The sequence below is a fragment of the Convolutriloba macropyga genome, chromosome 11 (assembly GCF_964194025.1).
Source record: "Convolutriloba macropyga chromosome 11, txConMacr16.3, whole genome shotgun sequence".
NCBI classification, from domain to species: domain Eukaryota; kingdom Metazoa; phylum Xenacoelomorpha; order Acoela; family Convolutidae; genus Convolutriloba; species Convolutriloba macropyga.
The window spans coordinates 53,778,303-53,800,538 of record NC_134478.1 but is presented as its reverse complement, the minus strand read 5'-3'; the positions used below and the strand labels follow the sequence as shown (position 1 = coordinate 53,800,538).

At 33.2% G+C, this 22,236-nt stretch overlaps 1 protein-coding gene across 1 annotated transcript in view; it reads left to right on the top strand.

Moving 5' to 3' along the window:
- LOC142349201 (ephrin type-B receptor 1-B-like) overlaps positions 1-18,172 on the top strand; it is a 28,083-nt gene extending 9,911 nt beyond the window's left edge. The window contains exons 5-16 of the mRNA XM_075400609.1: positions 1,254-1,431; positions 1,963-2,246; positions 4,911-5,075; positions 6,999-7,085; positions 8,121-8,348; positions 9,710-9,844; positions 10,193-10,408; positions 10,901-11,064; positions 13,691-13,801; positions 14,482-14,643; positions 16,783-16,985; positions 17,553-18,172. Of these exons, the coding sequence (XP_075256724.1) occupies positions 1,254-1,431; positions 1,963-2,246; positions 4,911-5,075; positions 6,999-7,085; positions 8,121-8,348; positions 9,710-9,844; positions 10,193-10,408; positions 10,901-11,064; positions 13,691-13,801; positions 14,482-14,643; positions 16,783-16,985; positions 17,553-17,892 (2,273 nt within the window). The 3' untranslated portion in view covers positions 17,893-18,172. The remainder of the gene's footprint in view (positions 1-1,253; positions 1,432-1,962; positions 2,247-4,910; positions 5,076-6,998; positions 7,086-8,120; positions 8,349-9,709; positions 9,845-10,192; positions 10,409-10,900; positions 11,065-13,690; positions 13,802-14,481; positions 14,644-16,782; positions 16,986-17,552) is intronic.
- Positions 18,173-22,236: the final 4,064 nt, after the last annotated feature.

Below are 22,236 nucleotides of genomic sequence, written 5' to 3'. Positions count from 1 at the left end.
TGAATGTGATCACGGCATGATTGCATATCTACGTTAAAGACAACAATTATTTAATTATTCTGAAAAAGTATAGAAAATGTCCTTTCTGTCTTCGTTGAGTGATTGTTAGTTTTTTTGACGCATGTCAGCATAATTTCTAAACAGTGTTTTTACCATAAAAATGCTGCGATTAGAAACGTTTAACTGTATGTATAAATTTTGCAGCTGTAATTCTTGCTACACAGAATTTCTCTGAAGCTATATGAATTAGTCTATTTTTTTACAATTAGGATAGGTTTATTTTTAAGTTTTATTTTTTTCCGATTTTGAGAATAAAATGAAATTAAAAATGAAAATAAAAAATTGGTGGTTCGAAAATTGACAACCGCCAAAGTTTCTGGCTGACAGACTTCAAAGATCAATCGAAAAACTGTTAATGTTTTAAAAAGTTTGGAAGTTTTTTTAATTGCTACAATGACCGATTTGCAAAATAAATAAACAAAACAACATTTTTTTGCTCTTTATTGCAATGAGCTAGCACAGTTTAGTTCAACCAATGAAGAGATGAAAGTAAGAAATATTGATTTTTGAAATTAATGTACAAATTAGCTCAATGCAAACGCTGCACGCGTAAGATCAAAACTACTATTAAAAATTGAGGAATAATTTCAAGTTTAAAGGCGGATCTTTTCTTTGAAGCAAGCTGCGGAAAATTTGTGTCTCTTCAGTTTTTGAATTTCAATTAATTATTATCAGCACAGGACAAAAGCGACGAGAATGGAATTAAAATCCTTTAATAATCGGTTACAACTCAAGGAATAAAAATTCTCCTAAAATTTGAGGCGTGAAATAAAAATGAAATAAAAAGTTTATGTGGATGAAAGTGTTACAAATGGCACTCGATGGAAATGTGATTTGTAATTGTGGAATTTTTCATATAGCTGATTATGAGTTTTTAAAAGTTCGAGAGAAAACCACCGAATAAAAATTCGGCATAAGATAGGCTTGACATAGTTTGACAAGAAGCTCAGCTTGTTCATAACGTATACTTGGCTAGAGAAATGAAGCCTTGATGAACAAGAAAGAACGAGAGAACGAGTTATAAGAGATGCCCAAGTTCGAGAAATTAAGATCATTTGGTGTAATGATTAGCACACTAGGATTGCAAGTAAGAGATGCTGGTTCGAATCCAGTACTAGTCCATTTTCACAAATTATTTGCACCTAAGCTTTGAACCCCAAACAAAATCTTTCAATTGATTACTGTTTTTCCAGCCTGCCCGGGTAACATGTACAAGCCGGACAGGTCCAGTGATCAGTGCAGCCGGTGTCCTCTGAACAGCATGCCAGATGACCACTCGGGTGCTACCAAGTGTGTCTGTAACCATGGCTACTACCCACCCCCTCCAGACTACCACGACCCTGCCTGCCAGCAACCTCCTCCACCGCCAGTGTGAGTTTAGGGTGTGATGTGTTAAGCTTAGAGGTCTGTCAAAATTTAAATAAAATTTTGAACGAAAACTTTTTAAAAAAACTATTATGAAGTTGCAAAAAATTAATAAGTATCTAAAATTTTTATGATCTAAAAAAACTGTAGTTATAATGAAGGTATAATTTTGAAAAGTATGTTCTATGAAGAAGCACTATAGCCTGCTACTTTCCGACTCACGCCGAAAACGTTTCATAAAAGAAATGTTTGTAATTTCGACATTTTCTTTGCATAAAAACTTCGCATTTTTGTTGGGTGGATGGGCTAACTCGGCGGCCTTAGTACAAATTATGTACAGTCTAGTAAAAAAGAGTACTTTTTAAGTGATAAAAAGTACACATAGAGAAAAAATATGTGCCATCGAACATACCAAAGCTGTCTTACCCTTAGGAATAAAAATTTCAGAGAAGTTGAACAAACCGCATCTTTTTTATGTTTGAAACCCGTCCTTGTTCGACTCTTCTTAACTAGTGTAAGCATAACCCCTCATTTTAGGCGCCCCTCAGTCATGGTTGAAAACACTGTCGTTACAATCGACTGGTCAGACCCTGTGGTCGACTCTTGGTTCTCTGGGCGCAAATTCTGGTACAGGGTCCAGTGCGAGCGATGCCCGACTAACGTGCAAACCCCGACTGAAGTGTACGAATCGGCGGTTCGGCTTAGTGGGCTGGCAGAGTTCACGAGATACGCTGTGCGAATATTCACTGAAAACACCCTAACAATGCACAACCCCAACAGCGCTCAGTCAGTTTTGGTGGAGTTTGAAACAAAAAATAAAGGTTTGTTACCGTCAATTTTAGTTTAAATTTTCTTGAATTTCAGTTTTCCGGAGCGTTTCGGAATTTCAATATTTTGTTTTCAATATTTCAATGTTTTTTTAAATGTTTTCGAATGTCAGTATTGCATTTGATCAAATCAGAATGAAAATAATAGAATCAACATTTTTTGCCGTTTTTGATTTTAAAAAAATCATTGAAAATGCAAAGATGTCGGTTGAAAACCTACGCCTACAATTTTCTGAAAACCTATGCAATCATTTCCTTTCTCTTACACGAGCCTTCAATTTTTCAATTATTTGATAACAAGAACTTAAATATTCTTAAAATACTCCAATTAACAGCGGAAATCACAATTTTTCAAGAAATTGTTTGTCAATTTATACAGATTGTGTTTAACAATTGCGATGTCCTTTGCTGATTTTTGCATAATTCTAATCCTTTCCTTTTCCTAACATCGTGAAATCGTTTGTGCTAAACGTATAGGAGTGCAGTGCATTAAAAGGAAGGTAGCTAAATTAGCTCTCAATGCTAAATTAGGTCCGAGGCTTTTGAGTGGAATTTATTCAATTTCCTTTCAGCTAAATTGCCTCTTTTCGATAGTGTTGCTTTTTGATGCTTTGTTTTTATAATTGTTGTCCAAAAACACTTTAAATTCTCCTTGAATAAAACAAAGTGTTCAGGATAAAGTAATTCCTACAAACTCATATATTTTGTTTTACAGGTATATACTGCTTCTAATTCATAAGAGGCCCAAATCAAAGGGGAAATATTGAAAAGGTGGAGAAATTTTCCCCGATATTGTGTAGCATTACAATCCCCGTTGTTTACTTCACTAAGGCCATTAGAGCTCTTAAAATCAAACAAAGCAAGCGAAAACATGATACGTCTTTTTTTACATGAACACTTTTCATTTCGAGTACTTTTTTTAATTCGAAGCACTCAAAGATAGAAAAATTTGTCGTTCTTCAACATTTTTATGCATTTGGATATAAATGATAGTTATTGTAGTACACATGTACTAAAAGCTGTTCCCCGCTGATTGTTTTGTAGTTTGGAGTTAATAATTAACTTGGTCATTACTCTTTTGTTTTTCAAGAGCCCTCTAGAGCGCGTCGCGGGAATTGAGGTATGAATGAATGCATTCATTCCATTTTCTGTTTGTCTTACATAGGAAAAAACCTCAAAGCTTTGGGTTTTAATCCTAAAATGGAAAAAAACAGAATTTTGCAGCTCTCATCAAAAATATTGCTAGAATGTCCAAAGGTCATACTGTGAACTGAAAAGTTCCAAAATTCATGCAATGAAATTTCTAATTCGAGTTGTTTCCCTTTTGAAATAAGAGCGCTTTCAAATGATGTTTGAAATAGCAAATCACGCTGAAAGTAGTTTACAAATTAATGTGACAGGATATTACATTTAGCTGTTCAAATTTGAACGCCAGGGCCGTTCATAGTTAAACAGTAGTCTGTATTTTTGCAGTTATATTAACTGCGAAATGACCAACTGGCTACCTGCTAGTGTGAACAAAGTCTAGCTTTCATTTTTAATTCGTTATACCCACTTTTGAGTTCATATTTTGTTCAGCGTCTATGTTCACACTTTGGGTCACGTGTTAGAACTTTTTCAGACAAGCATTCCATGTATTTTGAAAGTCAAATGAACTGAATAAAAAAGGTGCTTAACCGCATTTGAACTATTCGATAACTTTGAAACATTTCTTAAATATGCGCAGGCGAGCTGTAATTTTTAATCCATAACTGAAGGTCAAAATAAGATACAGAAAATTTAAGAAGCCAATTAACTTCTAAATGAAACAAGCTACTTTTTTAAAACTCTCCGAGGCGCTAAAATATTGCCTATTTTTCAAGATTCTCAAGCAATCGCAAAGATGTTTATAAATTTTTTCATGCTTTGTCAAGGGAAATGAAATATATTTGGTCTCATCTGTATTTTGACAAGTTAATACTACAAAATGGGATGATTTATAAATTCAACGTCCATTTTTATAAACACTCTTCCCCAAAAAGTGGCTAAAATTTAGTGAGGTTGAAAAATAATGCCTAATATCTAACACAGCATGTTACTTTTCCATTCCTTGGGGTTTTCCTTACCTTAGTTATTCCCTAACCCCCTCCTTCTCCAGCAACCCGCACACCCAAAAAGTAAAAAGCTGACTGCAATGAAAATGATTGTTTGATGAATTGAGGTATCAATCTCACTTAGGCCATGCTCAACTTAATTACGAATTTGTTAATCCTTCCCTCAACGCCCGGAGATCACAAATTTGAGTCAGTTAAAATTGGAGCCACAAAATATATAAAGTGAAATTTCTATCGGCTGACTAGAGGTCTCACGGCAACAAAAAATTCAGAATGAAATTAAATTTCCGAATTGCGCAAAAAATTTCTCACACATTAAAATTGTAACAGAAATTGCATCGAACCGATAACTTAAGGCATATGTTGAAAAGATCTTATCTCGATTCTCAACATGCAAAAGCTAATATTTGTATGAGTTAGCGAGATCTATAAAAAAAGTCTTCGGTATATTTATCATGAATTTTGAAAAATTTTGTCAAGTTTTTCCAAAATTGAAAAATTTTGCAGGTCAAATCAGAGTGTATCATTTTTAGCCTCATTGAGTTCAGCATGGTTTTAATTTTAGCCGAGATCACAAACTTCGAGGTCAAAGCGGGTCAGGATAACACAATTCACCTTTCGTGGACTCCTGAGCCGATCTCAATGGAGGGGGGATTCAAGGTCATCTCGATGTTCAACAACGAACATCAGTCGGAACAAGAAGTCTCTATCGCACAGTACACCATGAGACGTAAGTTTATTACTGGGCATCGAAAACACTAAAGGTCGAGGGTTCGATTCTTGGTAGGAACCATTTTGTGTAACTTGCTGTTTAGGTTTTTGGTGTCTAGAAGCAATTGTTTTTTCCCAATTGTATTGATCCTCGCCCCATAATGAAAACGTTTATGTTAATAGGATACCCTTTTGCGAGAATGCGATAAGTCTTTTTAAAATTAGAATCAAATTTTTGCTTAAAGCTGATTAATTTTTCGGGATTATATTATATTCTTTACGTTTATCTGACTGTAATACGTGAGCCAAGCTTTAGCAGTATCCCACAGAAAGTGGGAACTCAATTTTTTGCCGTTTGTTTCGATTGTCTAATTAGCTACCTGGTTCTATTGTATTAATGGGGAGATTGTGACTACCCAATTAATTTGGTCTTTTCAAATCCCCCATTTTAACCTCCCCTTTGGGTGTGTGCGTTTGAATAATGTCTTGAATAGAGGGGCTCGAAGCTATATAGCTATAGTATGTTTTTAAGGCGTGCCGCCCTCAATCCGCCCTCCGTTCAATCTTTTCTTATTGTTTACCTTGTTTGTTTCTCTTTTCCCCAATTTTCGATGGAAAAGTAAACAATTAAAATTGGGTGCGGCGCTGTTAGGGCAAAAGTATGAGAAAATTGTTCACTTTTTCATTTTTTGAATTTGAAGAAAAAACAATAATTTTTTTGCAAAAAAAACAATGAATAAAGCAAAAATTTTAAAGAAAAAATATTTGAAAAATTTAATGGGAAAAATGAAGCACTATTTGAATGTGAAAAAGGTAGATTGAATTCAATTGATTTTAATGGGCTTTAAAATTGAGCAGCAGTGGTCAACTATTCATTTTTTTTAGGAAATTATTTGGATTTATAAGGAAAAGTGGTTGCCTAATTAGCATAAGCCGTGTCATTTGGGATTGATTTAAGCCCTTTAAAAGGTGACACTTTAACTTCTATTTATTGATAATATTTCACACAGCTTGAATTTTTTTTCTTTTCTGTATTTGCTAAATCTATGCTGTTCTTTGTTATTATTATATATAGCTAGAAATGAACCCTCCCAGTCTATCTATTGAGCTTATTTTTCCCTAATAACCTCGAAGTTAAAAGCATTCATGAAAAACAATCTCGCGTTTAATGTCGCGAATAATGAAATTGAATATTTGATATCATATTTAAAAATCTTTCCACTGTTCGCTGAAAGTTCTAGAATGTTCTTATTTTTAAAAGGCTCTTAAATGTTAAATGAATGCGTGGGCGTGGGTGGGTGGGTGGGGGAGAGTGGGGAGGAGGGCGGGGGGGGGGGGGGGGTAGGGGTAACAAGGCAAAGATGGAATAAGATACACTATACATTAACAGCCTTCTTTGTTTTCAAATATTGTACTCTTATTTTACCCTCTCCTGTCTTGCTAATGCTCTTTTCATGCAAAGTTATGCAAATAAGGAAGGTGGATTATTACTTGTCCATCATTTTTTGCATATTTTATTTTGCCCAAATAGGATACATGACATTGATTTGAGTGGGAAAATTCGGGTATAAATTTCGATTTTAGTCCATAATTCATGCCACTAACGTTATCTTACCTCAACTATTTTTCTCTTTTAGACATAGTTGACATTTGTGACTCAAAATCACAATAAATCATAATGTTGTAAATCAGTCTTAATTTTGTTAAGTAGTTTATAAACTTGATTTACGACCGTAGTTATGAAGTCTAGTGAAGAAATTGAACCATTTGAAAAAAGCTCAACTTTTAGAGGACGACGAAAAGTTTCTTAATGCATTTAAAAAGTTGAATCGAACAAGCAAAATAGCAACAAAAGTGGTTGAAGTTGGAGTTACCGGGTTTCGAACCCTCAACCCGAATGAGTCTGAGGCTCTCGTGTCATAGTGATGCACTATTGTTTTAGATGTGGCGCCTGGTCCCTGGAACTTTAAAGTCTGTTCAACAGTTCAACAAGACGTTTGCTCTGTCAATCTATCGTTCGAAGTGCAAGGTAAGAAAAAAGTCAATGAAAAAGGAAAACTGTGGTCTTATTTCAAAGAAAAAAATTCTGATAGATATTTTTACTTTCTATATAGAACTTTTAGTAAACTATATCTTTAGAGCAGCCGAGTTAAGATGTTTAATTAGGTTTTCATTGCAATATATTACCAGGTTTATGCTAAATCTGATTAAGGTTTCTTAGAATGTTCCAGAACTTTCAAAGTTTTACAATTTCTGGCTGTTTAGTTTGCTTAACACAGCCACTAAATAGATTTTGAAACAGGCCGCGGGTTTCCTCCTGGTAAAATTGTAAATAAAAATAACATTTTTATTGCATAAATATTGGGCGATAATTCGTGAAAATTTGGGTAGTGTATGTCATTGGCAATTGAGAAAGTATATTGCATAATTTATTCAGTTGGCTTGAAAGTGGACATGGTCATAAAACATTTCACTCTGTCCCTTTTTAACACTAAACATTACAGGGCAGTAAATCTGGGCAACGTTTATATGCAAATTACCCCCTATCCTTCTGGTATCTAACATCTCACTGTTATAAACAGCCTAATTTATAATTCCCCTTTCCTTAATAACCCACACAGTTTCTTCAGGAATTTAGAGAAGCTTTGAATAGATTCTCAAAAATTTTCATGTTTAGTCTTTAGAAACACAAATCATGAAAAAGGTTTAGGTTATTTTCTGCATTTACAAAATGTAAAAAAATATAGCTTTTTAATTTTTAGCAGCAAGGTTTTTGCGTTTATCTTACTTGTAGCAATTATTTACAAGTTTGACTTAAATTCTAAAAATTTAAACTAATCATATCAATTTAGGACCATTTATAACTAATTATTTACATATTAATGTTCATTTGAAATCATGTACAACTTCCAAAAATTAATAATTTTCTTTTACTCAAAAATTTTTAAAATTTTTTGTCAGTTTTATTTTTCATGCGAGTGAAAGCTATCAAAACCTAGTCTTGTTTTTAAATAGAAATTTATGTTGTTAAGTTTTTTTTAGTTAAGATAAAACTTTATTTCAGGAGATATAGGGACGCTCCCTCTCGAACTGAGCCCCAAACACCTCGTGATCACAGCCTCCATGATAATGGCCATAATCTTACTCATGCTCGTCATTCTCATCCTGGCTGTCTACTGCTACAGAAGATCCGCTCCTCTAGACAACTCTGCAATGTGGAACAAGAGCCAGAGAAGCATGCACTTGTTGGATGTTTCTCCCAACTATTACAGCCAGACTGATTCTACTTACGGTGGGTTTATAAAGAAATATTTTATAGTTTTTGATAGGAATTATGCAGTGTTATTTAGTTAAATATTTCTCTTTGAAAAGTATCCCGAATATCTATTTTTTGTCTTAGAAACCTACTTTCCTTTATGTTCAAATAATAAAACTTATTTTTGCTCAATTTTTAAAGTTCTAGATAAAATTGTTCGGGAAAATGGAGGAAATTTCAAATTCCGAAATCATTTTTTACAAAACTGAATATTTTTTGAAATATTTTTGTCGAATAGCTCGAATCAATATATAAATATTTCGAAGAATCGAGAATTAAAATACTCTATGCAATTTTTCCTTTTTGTTTTGCTAAATTGATATACTTTCCAAAAATAATGTTTGCAGAGAAATTGTTCTCATTATGTTTAAAGACTTTTCCTAAAATTTTTTCGCTTTTTGCAAAATTATGCAATATTGTGTGACTGTATTCTTAACTTAGCAAATGACTTCATCATCATTGCGTGAACAAAACCGTCTGTTCACCTAAAACTTTAGACTCTCAGCTGAAGAAAACTAATTTGAAAACGCATCAAAGCGCAGAAAGAGAAAATTTATCGCCACATTTTTAATCTCGCATTTTTATGACCTTAGTGTAGAAACTCACCTTAGATTTTCATCCTAATTTTGTGCAATTATGAGTTTGTTTGTATTTTGTGAACAACTTGGGCGTTTTTCCTCATTACAGCTCCCTGCTTTTCCATGATTTTCCGTCAACAACTGACGCAATATTCGCTCAGGTGTGAAATGAAAATTTATTCACGTGTAAACAAAGCTAAAAGGTGAAATAAGGGAAATGATGTTCCGTTTTAGACTATCTTTAATATTTTGTATAATTTATCGTAGCAGGTCTGTTTATATAACCTCTTTTCCGCGACCCGCCTTTGAACGTTCGTTTTAAGTGTCCTATTTATGCTAATCGCTGCACAGGTCTTGCGAGTTATGCTTGTCCTTGTTTATACATTGATTCCATGTTTTAATGACTTTTTGACTTCTAAGAAATTTTTTGTTTTTTGCCGATATTTTGGCCTTCATGCGTGAGCTGAGTAGTTTCTGAAATGAACAAAAGAAATCCAAGCATGAAAATTGAGCTAAACCTAAATAAAAAAGCAGACGTTGGGAAAAAAGACAAAGAAAAAACTATTTTGTTAAATTAGTAAGCGGCAGCTAACTTTTTCCTTAAGTAATTACAAAACAGAGTAGTATTTTTGTGTTGAAATCATTTTCGATACTTTTTCAAGAAATTCAACGGCCTATCTTTTTTGAAAGTTTCTAAATTAGTACAATTGGAGAAATAGGCAACTTAAACAAACAGTCTAATTTATTTTTTGGCTTTAGGGTTGAAATCTCCGTTTGGCCAGAGTTTTGTGGACCCAAAGTTCTGCGACGACCCAGAGAAGGTTCTCTACGAATTTACCCGGGAAATTCCGATGGATCAGTTGGAAATTATTGACTCTCAGAAAATCTGTTCAGGTAATTTAATGTAATCTTTAATGAATTCTCAAACAACTTCTTTCGACATTCATCTTGCAAAAATCTTGCAAGAATCTTGCAAACTAACTGTCTTCATTCGACTAGTGACCATTTAACTAACAGTATTTTAAAGATGGAAATGGTTTACACGTGTAACATGGAAACTTTTATAATCGAGAATAACTTTCAAAAAATATTCTATTAAGATTTTTATACGACACCAGAAAATTAAAATTTCCCAATTTGAAAGGGTTAGAATTCTTCTTAAAACCATTGCAACGGTCATGCAAAAAATATTTTTATTAAACACCAAAACAGCTGACACGGAAAAACAAGTTTCCTTTTTAGGTATGGACATGAACAGTTCTGACCAGTACATTTCGGGCAGTTTCGGCCGGGCACTTCTGCACACGTTAGACGATCAACGAATTGAATTAGTGACTAAGAAATGCGACTTAATGGGAGTAGGGAACACAGCCGAGTTGAGAAACTTCGCCTCGGAGGCGGCTGTCGCTTCCCAGTTCAACGACCCGAATGTGTTGATGGTTTACGGAGTGGCTTATGGTTAGTTTTTTTTCAAAAAAAATTCTTTTTTTTTTTCAATTTTATTTCAAATTTGTTCAATATAAGTTTTGTTCAACTGTTTCAACTAGTTTGTTTAAACGTTGTTTCAAGATGCAACTTTTCTTATATAAATCTATTTGCCTTTCAAGATCGATTAAAATGAAATAACCGCTTTGCTTATAACCGAAACTAAAAACTTTTATTTCAATTTCAAAGTTTGGTTTTATATCTGCAAAAATTACTTAAACTGATTTAAAAAAGTATCTTATGCAGCCTGGTCATCTAGTCTCTTTTATCATCTTTTTAAGCCATTAGTTTATATTTTGTTCATTAATCGACTTAACTAATCTAGTGATCATTATTATATTCAAAATTAGCCGCATTTAATTAAGAAATTTACGACTGATTAAAACCGACGACATTAGTCAATGATTATGATCATAAAAACGGCAAATTGAGTTAACGCGTCATAAACCATTTGACAATTTTCAGGTCCTACCGAGGCATTCATGTGCTATGAGGTCGCACATAAGGGAAATCTGCTCAGTTTTGTGAGAGAGTCATGTGATAAGTTGACCTCTATTCAACTTGTTCACCTGCTACGAGGCATTTCATGCGGGATGCAGTATCTCTCGGACCTCGGATACTGTCATAAGGTTAGTAAACAACGTAAACAAAGTAAACAATGTTCAAAATTGTCTCCTAAATGTTTTTTAAACATCAAAATGTCAGTTTGTACCTTTCTATTTGCAATTTTTTTGAAAATTGTAGTCGGTCCTCACTGGGATTCGAACCACAGCCGTCTGGTTTTTGAATGCCTATCAATAAAACTTAGGTGTAGTGAATTGTAGTTCGTGTGTTGAGAACAAACGTTCTTTAAGCGTTCTAACAATTAATGCAGGTAAATAACCTAAACTGGCGATCAAAGTAAACAAATATTTACAAAACTCAACAAATGAGCAAAAACAAGCAATTATTGACCTAGATTTTTGAATTTTTTCCAATTTCACAAAAGCATTTTGCAAGTTGTAATTTTCAATTAGTACAAATTTAAACTCAGTAAGTTGGCAATTATGCGCAAAAAACGCAACTTTTGGGCACTTGACTTGGGAAAATCGAGGGCCAAAAATTTCGTCCCTTTTTTCTATCGGCGTGGTTTCCTCATTTTTGAACTAGCAACTGGTTTGAAAACTGCAAATTAGTTAACACAAGTTATGATAAGTAAAGCGACAGGAAAATCGATGCGCTTAACAAATGAAAAACAATTCCTGTTTTGTATTTTCCTCAATTATACAATGCGAATTATTATTCAACGTTTATGCATTATATTGTACGACCACCCCACCCCCTCCCCTCCCCTCCCCTCCCCTCATTAATTATGGAAAAGTGATTGTTGGTTTTGGACAATAAACAATGGAAAACGGGACGGATTTGAGGGAGTTTTCTATTTATTTTTCATTAGCAGTTACGAGAATATGGATTATTAATGAATGAACAATGGGCTTATTAACCGAGCAGAGTTTATTAACTTCCCACATTTTGTAATAACCCAATTTATAATGTACTGCTCACTCGATCATAGCTGTAAACTTCTTTACATTGAGGGGTAAAGATAAGGGGGTGTTAACCAACCCGATAATAATAAGAAGCTCATTCTCCGTGACGTCACAGAAGTTGCCTAAAATTAAAATTTATTATCAATATTGGTCGTTTCAGATTCTCTAAATGAATTTTAGAGCCCCTTGTTCATAGTTGCAACAAAAAATAATACGGAACAAACATAGAAATAGATTCGAAAGTTTGTGTCGATTGGGTTATGAAGGTAACCGGTTCGAACCCCACCATTGCAATATTTTTCGCCTTCTAATGCTTTCGACTTTCTCAAAATTTTAGTGAGCAAACTTTTCTTCAGCAAAATGTTTTTTTTCGACTCTTAAAACCTTTACCTATCATTACAAATATAGCTCAAAGCTCTTAAGAAGTGACTTTTAAATTTTGAAAAGAACCACAAAAATGCTACTTTCTTTTCGGTGGTCTAAAATGGCTGTCAATTTTAATTTTAGTGACGTTCGTCTCAACGGGAGCTTGATAAGTCAGACATACAATCGACAGCTTACAACAATGTGACTCTGTTTTCAATTGGCTAAACACACGGGCTTAAATCACCACTTTCAATATTCGCTTCTTTTTTACCCCCCAGCGGGTCGCTTTGTTCATGCTTCGTTTAAACTAAAGCACAGTGAAAGAGAGTCTAGTTACAACTGTTTAATTGCTATTATTTTCTGCTAATTTTCAATTTTCATGGCTTGAAATCTACAAAAACCGCAAGAAAGCAAGCACAATTGTTATTCTTTGGTCAAAACAATGGCTTTTGTCTTTTTTGCGTTATATAAAGTGAAAAAACTTTTGAACAGTATTTGGCAAAATTCTAAATTTTTCTCAAGTTCTCGAAAATAAATATGAGCTAAAATCATTTTTTTTTCAAATTATTGTTATTATGATTGCTTAGAAATATGGGTAAGATCAAGTGTTAGAAAAATTATAAAAATCTCAGCTGCTTTAAAACAATTGTTGATAAAAAATCGTTTACCTTTAATTTAAGTGCAGGTAAATTTAATTCGTTGTTGAAGAAAGATAAATTTTGCAGTTTTGACATCGGAAACAAATTTTCACATCATACAGACTTTTTTAGATTCTGACAACCATAAAAATGAAAAATTAAATAGAGATAACAAGTTGAAATTCCGATAAAATGTCAACTTGATCACACAATATAAGTCGATATGGGAAAATAATTCTTTGTTTATTGTTTTCCACTGGAATAAATAGCACATTTTTCTAATTATTTTGTACGTTTTTACAAGCGTCAATCACATTGTTGAATGCTGAGATTATGATAATGATCTACGGTATTTTCTATTCACGTTCTGCATAAATTATGTTCTCAAAACGAGGAATTATACGCTCAAATGAGCAACACTCTCTTTTCAGATGAAGAAAATTGTCTGAGAAAATTATAAATAATTTAGAAAAACGTCTTTCATTAAATTGGATGGATATAATTCACAGCAAAGTAGATGTCATTATTCTGAACCAGATAATAAGTTCCAAATTTTTTCCTGAAATTTCTTAAGAAGTTATAATATAACGATTGTCGTTGAAGTGACCGATAAAATTTTACCAAAATTGTAATTTTATAAATGAAATCATTGGGGTCAAGTTCATTTATAAATATCTATTACTGGGTCTTGCCACTCTACAATTTTTTAATTTTCTTTTCAGGTTCTGATTTCTGAGAACGTAGCTGTCAATTCATCAGGCATCTGCAAAATCGCAGGATTCGACATGCGGACGGCCCTTGAAGTGGAAGATTCCACCGGATCCACCGCTAAGGTAAAAAGTTCACCTGATTTGTATGAAATTGTAAAAGAGGTTGACGGTTCGAATCCGATCCCGGCCGGCTTTGAACTTTTTTTCAATTAAAAATGTTTTGTGTAGTGAATTGTGTATGAATAACAATATCTTAATAAAAAACACAGTGAAAATAAAACGAGATTGTCGACTTGAGATAAACAGCAATTTTGATCAAATTGCCGAACTAGCAGACGTCCGAGGCGGTCATTTTTGAGCTTCAAGACACCATTTAAATGCCAATTAATAACCACTTGATCTTAAGCATGACTAGCTTACTTTCTATATCCTTTATTTTTACATGCTAATTTTCCGTATTAGCTGAAAAAATAATATCAATGTTCAAAAGATTGTTCACATTTTGAAGTGGACGAAAATGTTTCACTAATGGCGACGCTTATCGGCGACGAACTGTTATCTTATCCGGCAAATTAACAAAAAACGGGACTTAAAAAGTGGAAATCTAGTACATTAATTTGCTATTGAAAATCTCTTAACACATTCATACTTTTTGTGACGATTTTCTTTGATTCGATAATTATTTTCGTTTCATCTTTTTGTTCAAAGCTTTCCTAAGTTTTTTCACGCGTTCTCAATTTGTTCAATGAAGTTTAAACTTAGATATTTATGAGCGGAAATTCAATGATGGTTTTTTGTTTCAGATTGCGAAGTATTTAACCCCCTGGAGTTCCCCTGAAGTTGTGGCTTACAAAAAGTATTCCAGCGCCTCAGACGTATACAGTTTCGCCACCGTAATCTGGGAAATATTTTCAAAAGGAAGCTCACCGCATCTAGCCTACCCGAAATCGGCCTCAACTGAATTAGTAAGTACCCCCTCTTTGTTTTCTTGTTTACCTTTTGTTCACCAATTGTTTATTTTTCATCTAATCCTTTTTCAAGTATCGTTTTTGTAGTTTTTGTAAGAGATTAGTTATAGGTTGAACCTTTTATGTTTGAATAAATAAAATTTATTAAAGATTAGACAAAATTTCGTCTCTTTTTAGCCCTCAATGCCGCTGTCTAATGCAAAAATGTTGTTTACTAGTTGATTAAAAAACGAATTGTATTTGTTTTAATGATTAATCAGTGATTACAACGATGCTAGACTGGAAAGAGAGATAAAAGAAAACAAAAAAAATGGAAACAAATTAATTGTTCGCTCAGTTATTTCTGTGAAGAATATTACTTCAAATTTCAAAGTGCAGCAGCGTTTTAGCCGAAAGTTAACTAAGTAGAAAGGGAGTGAAATATTTTTACTTCAAAACCGACCAGATTAGTCATCACTTCCATAAAATCAGTTTTGTTTGGAAAAGTTTATAGTTTACAAAGCGCAACTTTGTAAAGAGAAAATATCAAAACATTAAAAATATTAATACTAGCAGTTCGAAGCGTATAATTGCTTTTAAGCTAACTTTCTTATGAAAAAAAAAGAAAACGAAAGGTTGATGTGCGCTATTAGGCGTTTAATATGAAAGTCGATTGATAATAATATCGCTTGTTTTTTTGGCATTTTTCTCAGTTTCGGCTTGACTTAAGTTCGGTTTTGTGGTGTTGACAGGTTTTAAAGTGTGAAAGAGGAAGGAATGGAAAAAGACATGAAAAGTGTGAACTGTTTTGAAAAGCAGCTGATTTGAGAGCTTTTGCCGCTCTTTTAAGTCCAAACTTTTCCACTTTCAAGGATAATTACCCCAACACACTTTTCTTACATAGGGCATAAAATGCTGCAAAAATAATACCCAAGTTATACAAAAAGTGAAATTAATTTTTGATTAGAAATCGACCTTCAGATCTTTAATCTTGCGTTTGATCGTAGAATTAATTTGTTCCTCAGAAAATAACAGTTAAGATCGTAAAGTAGATTAAATTTCATGGATGAAAGTACAAAAATGCGGGAAGAATAAATGCTCATCGTGAAAAAAATTTAACGAAAAGTGGAAAATTTTCAGCAGAACTGCAGACATTTTTAAGAAAAAACTATAGCAAAAATTTAAAGAAAATAGCTCAAAATCTTCAAGCTTTTCTCAAACTTGTAATGCTTTTATTATCATTTTCTTGAAATAATGAAAATTCCGCAAAATTATGTTTGTTGAATTATTTTTTAAATTTATGACATTTACAATTTTGCAAATTTTAAATTTGAAACGAGAGTTTATTATCTTTAACTTTTTTCGGATCAGTTTGCTAAAATTTCATCAATAGTCTTTAACGTAAAAAGCGACAAATTCTTAGCTTGTGACATTATTTTTAAACTTGTCAGAATTATGCCCCGTGGTGTAAGAAACGGCGATGATATTTGTTGTGAGAATGAAAGTGTAAACAAATCCCTCCCTTCTCAATGGAGATATCACCACTAAATGTGACCACATTTTGAACTCAAACTGAGAAACGCACTGATTTAGAAGTTGTTTGGTCACTTGTGTTAACTGCGTGAACGAAATGAAAATTACGCAGACAAAAATTTCTAGTCATTGAAAAAGTTGTGAACAAATTTTCATGAAAATGTGAACAAGAAATCAGCACACTTTTAAAACAAATTATATATCTTTACTTTTACGATATTGCAGAGAATTTGGATAGTTTGAATTATTTTTTAACGAATAAAAGTGTTTTTCCATAATTATAATAATTTGGTTCTGATTTTGAAAACTGAATACTCAATCTACCATAGAAGTTTCCAATAAAAATATTCTAGGAAGAAACTTTCTCGACAACAACAAACGGTTATAATTTAGTTAAAAAAGTGATGATTAAGAAGAAGAAAAAGAACGCCCTTGAATTTTTTTATTTAATATCGGCTATATTTGTTTGTTTGAGCAAATATCGGCTATATTTGCTCAAATAAACAAATACAATGAAACAACAATTTTTGCACTCTTTACTTTTTAAATTTTCTAAACAAATTTGAATTTTTTTAAATGAACGTTTTTGGAGCAAAGTTTTAATATTTCAAACTTTCGTTTCAGATTGACGCTAGTAGTGGTCTCCACCACTCTGCTTCTTTCATGCTCTCAATACCCGAAGGGTGCCCAGAAGCCATCTCTGAGTTGATGTCCGCCTGCTGGAACCCAGACAAGGCCAGTCGACCCACTTTTAGACAGATCAGAGAGACTCTGGACAACATTGTGAGACATCCACTCTTTATCAACCAGCCATTTAACCACACTTTGTTAGTACTCTTTCTTCAGTTTTATTTCGAATGATTTCACTTTTAAAATTGAAGTATACTTGGTTATTAAAATCATAGCCGGAAACCGAAATGAAATCAGTTTATTTAATCAACCGACAAAAGATGCAATGGAGGCTTATGGAATTCAACATTGAGACGTCTATAAATTATATAAATAACACGCCCACTCGAAGGGATCCTCTAAAATTTGTCAATGGACCCGCGCAGTCGGGTCTTCAATCGCGTCTGCAAAGACGTACGAATAGTTTAGCTCCCTTAATATTTAAGATTACAGAAATTATTTGCTGCAACATTGGCTGCGTGGAATGTGTTTAACTTTATCAAAATCTGAAAAATAGAAGTCAATTTTTAGAAATTTGCAGGTTAATTTTAAAAAAGTGTTAGTTTTTATTGGTTGCAAAATTTTGCCTTGTCGTCATAGCACAAGTAATTTAATTAATGAGAATATGATCACGAAAATAAACATGAGTTTGAGGTGTCGCCTAAGTTAAATTTGTTAAATTTGATAAATTTGTGAATATTTATAAAGATTTGTTTTTTTTTCAGAATGTATCAAGCGCAGCAGCAATACACAACCCTCGGTCAAATGGCTCAGCGAAACAACCAAAAACAACAACAGCAACAACAACAAACTGCAACTGAACAAATGTTACGATCGCTTAAACTAGAGAAACAGTACCTCTCTCTCTTTCTGTCAAATAACATCATAGACCAGTCAGACCTTATGGATCTCACGGAAGAAACAATCGGGCTAATTGGCGTTGGAAACAACAAACACAAAAAGAAGATCTGGACCTACATAGAAAGTATGAAAAAACAAAACCAATCAAAGTATATTGTAACCTCAAACACTTTCAAAAACAGTCCAGTTAATATGCTAGTTTAAATTCGTGCCAATATTGTCATAACTGTTGAATACAAATAGAATTAATTCTACATCAGTTTATAAACAAGTTTTTGTTCAAATTCTTGCAACAGGAATTTGATGAATTTGAAGAAATTTTAATCGAGTTTAGATAGCATTGATTTGAGGCCGATAGATAAACATATGTTAATAATGTATGGAAAAGACCGTGCAGTTTTTACTTATTTGTTGTTGTTTTGATAACGCGCTGTGCTGCTTTTAATTTCATTTCATTACTAATTCAGTTTTTAGTTTTAACAAATTTATTTAAAATTGTTTTTGGATATCAAGTTTGCTTACACAAAAACACCGGTCAAAATATGAGTTGAGATTCATTTGGAGCAAATTATCAGGTCTTCGCCAATACCAGTCAAATCTTCAAGTAGCAATTTATTTGCTACCCTAAGACGCTCAATACGCTCAAAAGCTTGCTTCACTGTCTTAGTTGATAAACAAATAAAAAAACGACTGAGAGATCGAGAACTAAAATAAACTCTGGTAACGGTCATTTGACACCTCATGTTATCCCAAGATAAAACCTCGACATACGAAAAGACCGTACTCGACCAAAATTAGGCATGAAAAGACAGCCGAGGACCATTAATAGGTACAATATGGTACCAAAAAGCTACGTACAGCATGATCTCTGCTTTTAAAGCATGATTCGTGCTTCATAAGCATGATTTGCGAAAAGGCGTGAAAAAAAGTGTGAAATTTAGAAGTTTTAAGAGATATTTAATTCTAACTTTCTCCGCTTAAACAGAAAAGATGGTTAAACCGCTTTGCTCTTATACCGTTTGCCAAGTTGTTACGCTAAGAGATGTCGGACTTTCATGATCTAAAATACAAAAGCAACTCAAATTAAAATCAAGATCCAGTGCACAGTATGCATACAACCGTTACCTGAAAAACAACAGTTTCGAGGCCCAAAAATCGAGCGGAAGACCCCCCAATTTGTCAATAAAATCAGAAAAAAAGTTAGTTGCCGATGTTTTGAAAGATCCCAAAACCTCACTGGAGCGAATTCGTGTGGCTCATAACGCTTTCTCTTGCTACGATACAATTTTCAGAGGTACAGTTAGACGAATTCTCAAAAAATATGGCGTTTTTTCAAGAAATGCTGCAAAAAAAGTCAGTTTGAAGAATAAAAGCAAGTGTTTTCGCTCAAAACTGTGTATCAATATGCTCAAGAAGCCATTCTCTTTCTGGCAGAATGTGGTTTTTACTGATGAAACAAGGGTGCGCATCTCCAGCGACGGAATTGTTAGAGTTTTTCGAAGAAATGGAACGAGATTTCTTGAAAAAAACACAAAAAATTTGAGTTCGGACAAACGATCACCTATGTTTTGGGGTGCAATACGATCAGATGGACGAAAATTGCTTGTTAAGTGTCCAAACAAGCTAAATGTTGTCGGTTATTTGGAAATTTTGAAAATTTACGAAAAGAAAATGCATTTCCTGGACCTAATTTTTCAGCAAGATAATGCTCCTGTGCATAAATCGAAGATTATCGGCAATTTCTTCCAAGAAAACGAGTGGGAGGTACTGGAATGGCCAGCATACAGTCCAGATCTGAATCCTATTGAAAATTTATGGGCGATTTTGAAGCAGCGATTACGAAAACAGACATTTTTTTGGGAAAATTTAGAAGAAAAAGTGTATGAAATTTGGAATGAAATTGAAAAAGCAGACGTCGTGAGAAACGTGTATGAAAACTATACAAACCCTCTACTAGACGTTAAAAAAGCTAAAGGTGTAATGACGCGTTATTAGAGAACTAATTTGAACTCAAAATGTTATATTATTTGTTGTTTCTATTGCTTTTTTAAAAATCTTTAGGTGTACGTAGCTTTTTGGTACCATAGTGTATGAAAAGACAGTGCTCGATGTTATTGGGTACGAAAAGAATTTGACTTGACAATAAAGTGTGTCCTCGGTTTTACCTCCAGTACATACATATAGAGCAGGTTTCCGCGAGGTTATTTAAAGAAACTGTTGAGCTAAGACGTCCGGTAAGACAAAACTGCCCCAGATTCCAAAATACTTTTTTCATCAACAGTGGAAGACCATGGGGATATTGCGTCATTATTGGAAAGTTAATCCGAGGGTTGAGGAATATTTCATGAGTCTTTTTGGCATTTTCTAAAAGCTTCTCTAAACACTTAAGTGTTAGGACATTTAGCTCATAATATGGAAAACATATCTTCCAAGTTAACAAACGAACATATTTTAATCTAATTATGATTCTACCAAAGTTTTGGCAAACTTTTTTTTGGACTTGTCTTAATGTTTAGGTTCAGCAAGACAAACTTGTCTCTAGATGCTGATAATTAAAACGAAGCTCTGGATTCCCGATTTGAACATTGCTTTATAGTTTTTTATAGTGTCTCTCTCTAAATAAAGAAGGAAAATGACCTCTTCTCTTTTTTTTTGTAATTTTATTCTCTAAATGTGCACGCTGTGATTCCACCAAACAAAAAAATACAATTTTCTGGGCGTAAAATTGATTTTTAATATCTCAGGGCTTGATAGATGAACAAAAAATTTCAGATATCATTTAGGAGAAACCAGAAAATAAGGAGTGAAAATTGGGCAAATATAATGAATTTTTTCCTCGCACAGTTCAAAACGCAAAAAAGCCACATATTGAAGTTCCAATGACAATCTAAGATGCACACTCTGAAAAAATACGGGCACAGGATATCGCAAGGTCTCGGCATATATATTGATTTTTTTAAAAATTTTGTTTTAGAAACAAGTTCAAAGATAACTTGTCAAGAAAAATATCGTCTGATGAGTTTTCGTTTCTTCCCACTCTTAGTAACGGGGTCTGCATTCATTGTTTTGGTTTCCCAAAAGCGTGCGTGTATTTCGGATGTTGATTTATAACTACATGTCTAAAGGTACAGTGCTAATCTTTCGGCAAGTCTCTTTTCAAGCAATTCGATTTAAATTAATTTTTGAAAGGATTTTTTGAACCATCAAATAGATTGTCAGCATGACCTTACACAGATTATAAAATAAAAATGTGTACTTTAATCAGCATTGCGTTTTTTTTCGTTAATTTAGTTTTTAAAAGTTGCTGATTAAAAGAGAAGTCAGACGCTTCTTTAAGCCCAAAAAATTTCCAGACTGTTCTAAACCTTCACGAGAAAAGAATATCGGTCGGTCACCATTGCTGTCAAAAATTAACATATAGAAATAGGACAAAAACCACAACCTGAAGAGCACTAGGTCTCTATGCACAAAGTTGTCTCTTCAACAAGGTTTGATGCGTGATATATTCGGACCACAAATAAATTAAAAAAATAACGATGAATTGCAAATTTCTGCCAAAAACACTTTGAATTGAAGTTGATCTCTTTAAATTTTCCAAAAAAATTGATAAAAAAATAAAAAATGAACTCTTGATTGAATGAAGTCCAATCTTTCAACAAAATCGTCTAAAATTTTTGACAGACTGATAATATTTAATTCGCTTTATGTATTGAATATATGCAGCATTGTCAAATTTAATAATATTTCTAATTTTTTTATTATCTTAAAGATTTTGTAACTAATTGTGCTGATTCTAAATCAGAGCTGCATTTTCAGGTTGGATAAAAAAATTGTTAAAGCTCAAAAATGAGAAAGAAACTTGTTTCTCATTGACAGTAGCTATGAGGTATAAAACAAACCTTTAAAAAGGTAGCTGGAGAAATTGATGACGCAGAGTCAGATACCCATTTTCTTCATCTAATTGCAAAAAATGTCAAAAATATTGCTCAATACATTGCTAAAGTTAATCTTCAAAGGAAAATGATTTGACATCAGTCATTGTAAAATTCTTCAAAAATATTTCTGGATTTTCAAACTGCTCAAAGAGACGTGAATTTTTTGCAATGGTTTTTGGGTGTCATTGGACAAATTTTTCTCAGTAAGAGCTTGTTATGGCCCATAAAACTTTGAAAGAGAAAAATATCCAAAAATGGCCATTTGTTCTTTCTAAAGGACTTTTGTCATCCCACTAAGTTTGGGAAAGTTCATTGCTTGATGATTATTACCAAATGCTAATTTTTTGATGGTAATAGTCAAATGTTTTTGTACAGTTAGTATGAAAACGGTTTGATTTGAGTTTAAAAGTACGTTTTCGAAAAAAATTGGGATCTTTTTGCAATATTGCCTCTCCATTATAGTGGGCGCATATTATTTGTTCCCCAAAACGCGTACGCCATATCTTTACATAATCAATTACATTGTAAAAAAACTTGCTCTGTATCTGGGGTGCATAAGGTACTAGGAGCAAAAATGGAAAAGATCCAAAAACTGCCCAGATTTTCTGGTCTG